Source organism: Populus alba, chromosome 1 (assembly GCF_005239225.2).
Source record: "Populus alba chromosome 1, ASM523922v2, whole genome shotgun sequence".
Lineage (NCBI taxonomy): Eukaryota > Viridiplantae > Streptophyta > Magnoliopsida > Malpighiales > Salicaceae > Populus > Populus alba.
In genome coordinates, this window is record NC_133284.1 from 6,658,993 (window position 1) to 6,670,328 (window position 11,336).

The 11,336-nt window shown below is 34.8% G+C and overlaps 2 protein-coding genes across 2 annotated transcripts; one reads left to right on the top strand and one right to left on the bottom strand.

Moving 5' to 3' along the window:
* Window positions 1-957: 957 nt before the first annotated feature.
* On the bottom strand, window positions 958-5,488 carry LOC118042140 (U2 small nuclear ribonucleoprotein A'). Its single transcript, XM_035049722.2, has 8 exons — window positions 5,253-5,488; window positions 5,081-5,121; window positions 4,776-4,905; window positions 4,455-4,660; window positions 4,012-4,185; window positions 2,535-2,585; window positions 2,267-2,431; window positions 958-1,302 (listed from the first exon to the last, which is right to left on the bottom strand). Exons 1-8 carry the CDS (start codon window positions 5,332-5,334, stop codon window positions 1,297-1,299), a joined length of 855 nt encoding a protein of 284 aa, XP_034905613.1. The 5' UTR covers window positions 5,335-5,488; the 3' UTR covers window positions 958-1,296.
* A 2,870-nt stretch (window positions 5,489-8,358) lies between these two features.
* On the top strand, window positions 8,359-11,336 carry LOC118042101 (hsp70 nucleotide exchange factor FES1). The gene is made up of 8 exons (XM_035049673.2): window positions 8,359-8,840; window positions 8,923-9,014; window positions 9,116-9,266; window positions 9,699-9,826; window positions 10,022-10,180; window positions 10,299-10,484; window positions 10,586-10,792; window positions 10,880-11,336. Exons 1-8 carry the CDS (start codon window positions 8,582-8,584, stop codon window positions 10,898-10,900), a joined length of 1,203 nt encoding a protein of 400 aa, XP_034905564.1. The 5' UTR covers window positions 8,359-8,581; the 3' UTR covers window positions 10,901-11,336.

The following is an 11,336-nucleotide window of genomic DNA, read 5'->3' on the forward strand; positions in this document are numbered from 1 at the left end:
TTTTTATTTATAAAATTGGACCGATCAAATGTCTATTAATTTTCATTATAATACAATGATGTGATTTTTTTTATGAAGTGATTTGGTGTTGGAAATCGACATGAAATATCTGCAGTCATGGAACCAGTTTGAGGAATACGATTCCTGCGGTAAAAGAGCATTTTGTCCCAGCTGGATCTGAATTCATCATCCCAGAAGAAATCCCTCACCAATTCTCAGGTGATACATTCGAGAAAACTGTTCTAGGGCAACGTGCTGATGGGCCAAACTGAAAATTGAAAGTGAATTTATTCCAGATAATCACGCCACAAGTTCTCTCTATTCATCTAATTTCCTTTAATTTATCCAGTTAAGAGCAAAACAAGCACCTTTTCGATGTTACATGCCTGCAAATATTCCCTCCAGTGGGGAAGCAAGGTGATCCTTCACCTGCACTCCCTCCGCCTCCTTCCATCCCCTTTATCTCGAATAAAAAGTCGTTTTCGTTTGCCCTACAATTTGGAGCGCTGTCCTTGCATACCGTTCATTCTAGCTTGTACAGTATCAACCTTCCATCCAAGACTTTGAAAGTATGAAAATTGAATCTGAGCAGTCAAGTGATCAACTTCCCAAAGTTAGAACAGATCTACTTATCCCATCAGGCAAGAAAAACTCAGCAATCCATCTCCTCTACTTACCACCTAATCAAATTTTGTACGGAATCTTTCAGTCCAATGATATCTGAGACAAAAGGATCCAGGAATTCCAAATTTGCTTCCCCAAAAGCAAACCTGTTCGTGACCTTCCTTTTGTGTGCCAGGATAGCCATACTTGTGGTGAGTTTGATTGATAGGCATACTTGTTGCGTGTAGATGACAAATCACTATATGTTCCATGTTGTTATTCGCTACGAATGCAGACCTCTTCAAAGCTATGCAAGACTTTTCTGTTCTCCTCGGGCATTCAATTTCAGATATATAACTGTCTGAATTGTGCAATTTACGCATAAATAATATTCATCTTGTTTTAGGATATAAAAAAACCAGAAATGCAGGTAAATATGGCAGCTAATTAGGGCTAACCCATCAGTAAAGGGTCTCTAGGATTGCTCTAAAAATAACAGTCGACCTGTATACATCCCCAAAAGGTCAGCAATGCATCTTGAGCGAAAAAATAACTGACAAAGAACGATGGGGGAAAGCTTGAAGAATTGCACAGAACAGGATCCCTGCAAAACTGATGAAATTCTCATTACAGCACTCGCAAAGGAATTCCCAAGGCGCAACTTTCCTTGTGGACTGGATTGGAGAATAACTCTTATTCCTGACAGATGAAAAACAAGATTTATTAATAACAGAATCCATTGTGATTGAAGGAAATTGCATTAATATCAGAACCTGTTATCATGGGAGAAACGAGGGGGGAAAAGTAAACAATAAAATATAATATAACTTGAAAAAGCATGCTGCCAAAGGGATAAAAACCATGTGGGTGAAATGGTACCACTATAAGGAAGAAGGCATTTTAAAGGATTGAAACTCCAATAAATACAATACAGAACTTTTATGCCAACGAAAGACTAATCCACACAAAAGAAATTTACAACTATCAACACATTCAAGTTCACAGAGTTGACCTGGACTCCAAACTTCCAGATTAATGCAGGTATTAATTGTCTTCCCATGAGAGCTTTTTCTATTTTGACATGGAAGGACAGATTCATTGTATGAGCTGAGAAACCATATTAACTGTTATCCCAATCATTTCCTATTATTATCCACCAAATGTTTTTACACATTAATGAGTCATGGTTATCAACTAGAAGTGGGTTAGAAAGGACTTGGAAAAGGAATTCCTTTTATTATGTGTTGTCAGGAAAGGGGCCAGCCAGTACTGTTGTCTCCACTTCGACTATGTGCAAGACAAATTCACCTCAAAAATCAGTTGACCACCTTAAATGCTTGGTAGAATAAAATTCTTGTCTTTAGTGCTTCTAAGGGTTGGAAATTAGGTTATGCCAGAGTGAGTTCTAGAGCCATTGGTGTTCTGGAGTAAGGAAATGGGAAGGGGAACATGTCCCGTCATTAGTGCTTAAATTCTTGCATTAAGGGGAGGAAAAAATCAATTTTACAGGCACTCAGAAACACAGAAGCCTAAAAATTCCAGCCTCTTAAGCAGATGCTACAAAAAGCTTCATGATGAGAATTATAAAGGAGGAGAAGAGAATGCGTGAGCATAAGGATTTGGAGAAATTAGTTCTGAACCCATAATTTAAGTAGAATGATACCTGTTCCATAGGCGTGGCTTCATTATCCTTCTGTTCCTCCAAATTATTTGGTTCGGCCTCATTTTGATTATCAGTAGCCATTTTGTCATCTTGTTCTTTGACACTATTTGACCCAGTACCATCCAAAATTTTAAGATCTGCAGGAAGTTGACCTGAGTTCAATGCCTGTTAGGCAATAACAATTTGGATGTGAAATGTTAGTATAGAGATAAAAATGAGATATTGACAGTTTCAATTTCAGGATATTCAAGTAAGCAAAAAGATGCACCTTCTCGAGTCTTGCAACTTCTTCAAGAGTCTGGGAATTGACAATGGCAGCCTGCAAACCAATCATACAACCAAATGAAACAAATGATAACCTGAATTAATCTAAAGAAGCACAGATAGCAAAATATGCAGTATCCATCACAAGTAAGGAAAAAAACCGTTAAGCATCGTGTAACTTCAAAATTCAAGTTTCTGGTCATTAGGAACAATAATGGTGCCTCACATATACAGAACAGGATGTTCAAGAAAAAGAATATTTAATGTGGAGGGCGCGCCCTAACCTCAATCAGGGCCTTTTCAAACATAATTGATTTTTCTCTGGTCCTCATTAAGTTAGCTGTGGTAATTTGGGTTGCTTGACAGCTGATATATTGTTTTATAGGCTTTTTTGGAGATTCAGAGTTAGGATTAGTTCAGTAGTTTCAATATTTATTGGAAACAGATAGTAGCAGAAGTTATTATTTGAGCAGTCTTACTAATCCAACATGTGGTCTTTATTCAGGTTTTCCTGGTAAAAAAGAAGTGAGATTTTTTACTTTATTATAGAAGAGTCCAAACTCCAAGTTCCAAGAGGTTGAAGAGCAAAGATAAATCACAATCAGAGGTCTGTGATCTGTTTATTCAGAGACAATAACATCACATTATTGAGATTTAAGAAACCATCAGCTGGTGTGATTGCCTTCTCCTTGGTGTGAATGTGCTTGCTTATGAGCCATAGCTATAATTGCCTCTACACCCTTGTATTTTTCTTTTTTCAGAAATATGCACCTAATTCTTCACAATCACGGCCACTAAACAGTCACTAAAACTCCATCTTTTCAATGTCAAATCCAGTTGTAAGCTACAGCTCTCTCTTTTCCCAAAGAAAAAAAAAAGATAGGTTGTTTGATATTGCTACACAAGCACTTTATCTCCGAACACTAGGTAATTAACAGTTCTCATATACAACTAAAAAAGAAAGACCAGGGCATCCCATGTGCAAAAACAAGTCAATCGGGTTGGATCATTTGGTATTGAACAAATTTTATGGTTTCCCGTGTCTGGTGGTCTCGGCAGATTGAAAATCGAGAATGCCATTTGGAATTTTGGTATTTTAGACAAAAAAAAAAATTACAAAATGATGTTCATGCTAAGGGCAGATGGGGTCAGTCATCCACAGATGACAACCCAGGTTACCATTATTTCATGATTAGTAACTGGGCTGACTTTCTTTCCCTAAATAATAGAAAAGATAAGATTAAGTATGGACTGGGCAAAGCTGGAAAGAACAGACAGGCTGAACACCCCTGATGCTCTAGAGCATATCATAATCATACAAGCTCTTTTCCTTCCAAAATAGACAAGTAGAGAGTGCAAATATTAAGCAATAAAAACAATGCCAAGACACTTCACATATGTTAGAACACCCTCAACACCTCCACACCCGCTGAAACCTGGTGAGGTTGACATTAAGTAATTAGGTGAAATGAGCATAGTACCTTGATTGCTATAATCTGATCTGGTGTGGGGGCAACCACTTTAGGAGCCTGCTGTTCCTCGATAACTTCTAAAACATTCATAACCTCACCTGGAGTGAATGTCTTGACAGATTCCCTTCTAGCCTCTTCTTCAACCTCTTTGGATGCAAACAAATGTTCTGCTTCCGCTCTCTCCTACAATTCAATGGAAATATTGCAAGGCTATTCAACACATGAATAAACATAAAATACTATATTTCAAAAATACACCAGACAGAAGAAGAATTTTTTTTTTTTATCTTTTATGCAATAGCACTCGTCTAAGACTCTGGTATTGTTTAGGTAGAATATAGTAGACTGCTTGAGCAAAACCATCTGTATGAGAAAATAAAGGCACCAAGCACACGAAGAGAGCAAGGAACTGCAGAACAACGAAGCAAATTCAGTAAAGCAAGTAGTCTCACCTTGCCTTTGACTTTCTTAAAATCAAGAACCCGGAGTGATTTTAGTTTGTGAATCACATAGAGCCTATAATTTGGCTTTTTGGTGATGTTATTATCCAAAAGACTAAGGAAATGCAGCTTTGGAAGAGAAGCAAGAGGATCAATCTCTGCCAAATTGACAAGCCTATTGTTTATAAGAACTAACGTGTGAAGTTTTGGCAAGTACTCTGCAAAATAAAGCAACATAAACTTGTTGTACTTAGTAACCCAATAAAAAAGGCACCATGAGGTCTACAACAGGATGCATAACTTGAAAGAATTGAAGTATTGTTAAAGGCTGACCTCCAATGTTAGGATTGATACGGGTAATTCTGTTGTTGTTGATTATCAAAGTGCCCAGCCGATTAAGATAAGGCATGTTTTCAAGCTTGACAATCTCGTTGTCAGACAAATCGATGGTATCAAATTGGTCCTGGTGAATAATAGAACAAGCAAAGCCAGGGTCATTGAACCGTGAGTGCAGGACATACAACTCTACACCATTAATGAATGCTACAGAAAACTGGCACATGATATCCAGAACATGAAATAACACAGCCAAGTTTCAGGCTAGCAAGTTCATGTTGAAGAAGAAGACGATGAAGTACCTCAGTAGCACCCAGGTTTTCGATTACAGGAATCTTGTTACCTGCAAGTCAAAATCCGGTTTCCCCCAATTAAATTTAACGAGCAAGAAAGCAGTAGAAGAGAGAGAGTATGTGCGGGGTGGTCCTTGTTAGGGTTTAGGGTTTAGAAAGGAAGGAGAAATAAGGAAGAGACCTCGAAGATCCAATTCGCGCTCCTTGATGGCATTGAAGAAATGAGGGCTTTTCCAAATCAAGTCGGCTGTCAGTCTCACCATCTCTGCTTTAATTCTTTCTTCTTCTCCTCTCCTCTATTCTCTTCTTGAAGACTACTAGATTTTTCTATAGTTCCATCGTTCTGGCTGTCATCGAGTTTTTGCTTACTATTTTTTTATTTCATATTCTTCTATTTTTCTACTTTTCAATCTTATCATAAATTCAAATTATTTGTTTTATTAAATTTGACACTCATGGACCTAGTGGTAATATCGAGTACCATCACTCACTGGCCCTAACATAAAAGATGCGACGCAAACATAAACCAGAGATGTATATCATCGATAAAACACACACACACACACACGCACACACACACACTAGCTATTTTGCTATTATTTCTCTTATGTGACGGATGTCTTCCTAATTTTCCACCAACAAGTTTCTTTGCATTCCTCCCACAGAGAAGTCAATGCAAAAGGGCTGACTCGACGTTCCAAGCACTCTCTGGGACTGAATATAAGCATTTATATATGTATGGCATGAATAGTTAAATTACTTTGGTTCCTTTTTAAAAAACAAAAAATTAAGTTCCTAGTAAGGATATTTTGATTATTTCATATTGGTTTCATTGTAAATTTTGAGGTTTTTTAGAGGTATTATTATAATTATCATATGTTAAATATTATTAAGAAAAAAACATTTATTGACATGTGCAGGGCTATTCGGCCACATAAAAAAAACCCTTTTAGAACAACGTTTGAAATATCATAATATCTTCTACATGGTAGTGTGATGTATGTATCAACATCGCTGTTAGTTTAGCGTTATAGACTCTCTTTTTTTTTTTTTTTTCTTCTTTCTCTCTATCTTGAATCGTGCACCACCCATGCAAAAATTTCAGAGCAACTCCTTCAATTTATTTTTCCTTCATATTTGGTTTCTATAATTTTCATTAATATTTTTTTTTATTTTAGAATAAGTTATGAAATTACAATTGTTTTTCAATTTCACCCCTCTATTATTTTTTAATCTATAAAATAATCTATTAAATTATTATTTTTTTTCAATTTCACCTCAACCATTTTAAAATACATAGATGATTTATCAAATTACAAATGTTTTTCAATTCCACCACTTGCTATTTTTTAATCTATAAATAATTTATCAGATTACAAATATTTTTCAATTTCACCCCTACTTTTTTTTTAATCTACAAATAATTTATCAATGTACAAATATTTTTTAATTTCCCTCCCGTGAGTTTTTTATCTTTCAAATTTGGTTCTTATTATTTTAATTACTATTTATTCTATTTGGGATTTTTTTTAAAATTTCACCCTCCTTAGGTTTTTTTGTTTCTGTCAAATTTTATCTTCATTATTTTTGTTTTTTCTTTCTTTTGTAATTTTTTTATTAATATTTTCTTATGATTTTATCATTTAAAATTAAATTTATTTAGAGTTAAGATTTTTAATTAAACTCAGAGCTAGGATTTCACAAGTTGCATGTTTTAAAAATTAGACCAAGTTTAGAAGGTTCGTTCAAGTTTGTTTGATTTTTTTTTCCTTTTTTAAACTAATATTTTCTTATTTTTATCCTTTTTTATTTTTCTTTATTTTTCATGATTTAACTTTTTCACTGTAATCCAATGATTCTTTCTCTTTTAAACTAAGAACTATGATGTGAGTAAGACAAAGTTTTGGACCAACCTGTTTAATTTACAAACTAAAAAGAATAACTTTTTTTTTTTTCTGACAAAATTGCAAAGGCAAAATGCATTGACATAATTTTTTAGAGAAAAATCTTATGTTTTATCTTTATTTCAATCTTGGTCCATTTCTTTTAAAATTTTTTCGGACAATAAAACTAGACCTTTTTTTATATATAAAATTGAGCATCAATTTAATAATAATTTTTTTTTTAAGATCGAGATAATTAAATAAGAAGTAGATCAAAATAAACTTTTAATCCCAAACTCCAATCAACACAACATTAAATGTTTAAATTAAAAAGAAAAAAATTTGACGATTGAAGGCCCAAAAAAAAGAGAGAAAGAGGATCGAAATCAACACCGTATTTTTCTTAAAAAAAGGCTTGCTTTTATTTTTTTTGTTTTAATTGTGGTCCTTTCATTTTTAATTTTTGTAAACAAAAAATTCAAATTCTTTTTTATTAGATCGAGCATCAATTTAATAGCATGATATTTTTTTTGAGATTGCAGGAACTACATGAAAGAAAAATCAAAACAAGTTATCAATCTTAAATCTGAGCAAAACACAACATTAAATGATAAAATTAAATAATAATAATAAAATAATAAAAAATAAAGAAAAAAAGGCAAAACACCATTGCAATCTTTGGTGTTTTGCCTCAAGATATACCAGAAACACTAATAACTTTTAGTGTTTTTTTTAATAAACAAGTAAATTTTATACTTATTAAATAAACATGTTTTATTTTCAAATAATTCTATATAAATTTTAAAAGTTACATTTAAGTTTATGAAACATATAAAATAAATTTTAATTGAACTTAAGTAAATAACAGAGATATAAATCGATTCATATTTCAAAATTTTAACACACACACCTATAAACTTTTTTGTTCTAGATTTCTTCTTCAATTAACCATGACATGTATCTAAATCAACACATATATAAACGATTTTTTTAATAAATCTTGTTTTTCCTATTTTTTGCAAAAAAGAAAAACTAACGTAACACAAATAATAAAGTATAACCTTTTAAAAAACAAATGAAGGATTCAATTTAATTATTTAACGAATTTTAATATAATTTGATTATATTTGGATTTCAATACTTTATATTTTTTATCGGCTTGTTTTTAAGTTTTTTTGTTTTTAGTTTTGCGGATCAAGTAACTTATATTGTTTATAAAAAAAAAAAAAAAAAAAACAAAGGATCAGATTTTTGTACGAGTATAACGTTAGTATTCTATTAAGGCTAATCATCCACGTGGATAATTCCTAGTGGACATGATGACGCAATATACGTTGTCGTATCATCTCGAACGGAAAGAAAGAAAACCGTCATCAAAGTCCATAGACACCACTTGATCACCAATCAACGGTGTTGATTCTAAGACATGACGTGGAATCTATTTACCTCTTTCCTTGACTCTGGCCCCTCCCTCTTTCCTTCCCTTCCAGAAACCAGTGATGCCACAACCTCTACATTCACAGACCGAGACGAAACCACTTCATTTACAAACCAAACCCAACTTCATATGATTACCAATTAATCATTACATCAACCATAACAAATTCCTGTTTAATCTTTAGTTAACATGGAGCGTGTCGCAATAAGGTTTCTGGTGGCGACGGCAGTGATTTTAGCTGCTGCGGCGGTGAGCAGTGGCGAGCTAGTTGATGAAACTTCTGCTACTGCTGGATTATTATGGTCGACGGGTAAAGACGAGCCTGATCTCTTGAGCAAGGCTGAGCCGGAAAACAGCGACGATTCATCCGCCGCTGCGGTTGTTAATGACCACGATGACCTTGACGGCGGGTTTTCTTCTCTCGAGGGGATGTTGCATTGGGCCATTGGTATGAAAACATTCCTTTTGTTTTCTGAATCTTTTGTTTTTGTTTTTTAGTGAAAATAATGCTTGTTTTTGTGATAAATTAGGGCATTCTGATCCAACGAGATTAAAAGAAAGCGCGGAAGATGTCCAGCGCCTGTCTGCTAGTGAGTTACAGAAGCGTCAATTAGAACTTAAGGTTAGAATTTTTAGTAACCAAAGGTTTGGTTAGTTTTGCTTGCTTCTGCTGCTGCTAGTAAGCTGTTATTAATTCTTTCTGCTGCTGTTTTGGTGATCTAGGAGTTGATGGAGAAGATGAAAATGCCATCTGATGCAGAGTTGATGCATATGGCAATAGATGATTTAAACAATTCTTCTTCATCTTTGGAGGATCGCCAACGTGCGTTGCAGGAGCTTCTTATACTTGTTGAGCCACTTGACAATGCAAATGGTAAGTGTAATTCTTGCTATTTCTCATAAATTTCTTCTGGGTTATGAGCCGATAAACTTTGAACTTGAGTTTATTACACTGTCATAAACAAATTAAATAAGCTTAGACAATTTTTTTTAATTAAATTTCTTAATGTTACCAGTGCATCCAATATTTCACAAAGATGTAGTGGTCTTGTCGTCTTCTTCTTCTAGTCTCTTGATCCCCTGCTGGCTTCAGACTACGATACTCTAGAACAATCTAGTAAGCGTATTTATTGAACCTCCTTTGCCCCGCTAACAATTTGTAGGATATGCCTGGAGAAGTTTTGCATTACTTAAATGAACCTGACCTTATAATTATGATCCCTATGCTTGTTTTGTTCGGGAGAGAGTCTAGATGTGCTTTTTGGCTGCATTATCGGTGTTAATATTGTCACTTATTATGTTTCAGATTTGAACAAACTTGGTGGACTTGCCATAGTAATCCAAGAACTTGATCACCCTGACCAAGACATAAGGAGACTTTCTGCTTGGGTTCTCGGAAAAGCTTGTCAGAATAACGCAGCTGTTCAAAAACAGGTCTGTTAATTTTCTTCTGTGAACTTGTTGGAAGCATGTTTTACCATCAATTCTATAATTTTTAAAGTTCTTCCTTCATCTTTTATTCTCTTCGTCAATAATGGTTGCTTCTTTTGTGGTGGATTGCTCTGTTCTTTATAGATGATATGCTTAACAATGAGTTAATAACTAATTCTGAAAAATCATATCTTTCAGATTTTGGAACTTGGGGCACTGTCTAAGCTGATAAAGATGGTAAAATCTAGTTCCATAGAAGAAGCCATTAAGGCACTATATGCTGTTTCGACATTGATCCGAAACAATTTAGCTGGCCAGGAATTTTTTTATGCTGAAGATGGGGATGCAATGCTTCAGGTATCGTAGGAAGTGTTCTATGTAGTGCTGATAATTGCACCAAATATTTTGATGTGTTCCAATGTGTGCTGATCCTTGGAAAGTTGGGAATGATCACTCTTTTCTCCTTCCATCGCAGGAAATACTGAGCAACTCAAGCAATGATATTAGACTCCGCAGGAAAGCTGTTTCTGTAGTTGCTGATCTAGCTGAATACCAGTTAGAAAATATAGTAAGAGCTGAGTCTCCATGCTTCAGAAATCGCTTCTTCCTGAAGTCTGTAGTTGATCTAACAGCATCAACAGATCTTGATCTCCAGGAAAAGGTCGTTCTTTAGAATCTGTTTTGTTGTTGCATAATCACATGGAGTTTTAATGTATTTAACAGGCAATGCCTTGTTTTAACCCGTGGCTGTGATCCCTGCAGGCCCTTGTTGCAATCAAGAATCTGCTGCAACTTAAAACAACCGAGGCTTTGGTTTTGAAGGATTTGTGTAATTTGGATGGTTCCTTGGAGAGGATGAGGCAGCAGCTGCTAGATTTAATGGCAGAGGAAGATCATCGGGACTATGCTGTGGATTTAGAAACCCTCAGAAGAGAAGTCGAGCTGATTTTCCATGAAAAGCTAGGAAAGGTGGAAAATACAGCTTCCTTTGTTTCTGGCTATAATTTCCATGCGATCTTATTTGACTAGAAGGAATTAACTGGAATTTTGTAACAGGTGATGAAGGTTCCAACATGAAGAGACATTCTTGTGCCTATACACTTTTTACGGTGTCGGGATTTCGGTGCTTGCATCAGTCGCCCTGCAATGGATTTATTTCCTATAGGTATAGAGCGGCTAGTTTTGCTGGGGGCATGGGTTCGAACTTGTTGTGCCAATATTTTTCCACATAAGAATTACTTTGACCTTCGAAATTAGTTAATGTTAGGATATATGGATAAAAAGGAAAGAAAACACCCAGCAAAAGTAGAGATTACTGCAGTAGTGTTCTTTTAGTTTGATACTAGATAAATGGCTCTTGTTACCCTGTGAGCTAGGTTAATTTCGGGTTAATTTTTTGCTAATGAAAAGAAAAGAGCTATGTAATATCAATACTTTAAAACGAGTAAGAGAAATTTAAGATTTTGGTAACTGAAAAAGGTTGCACGAATTGTCATAGCAGTGATCCGAAAAG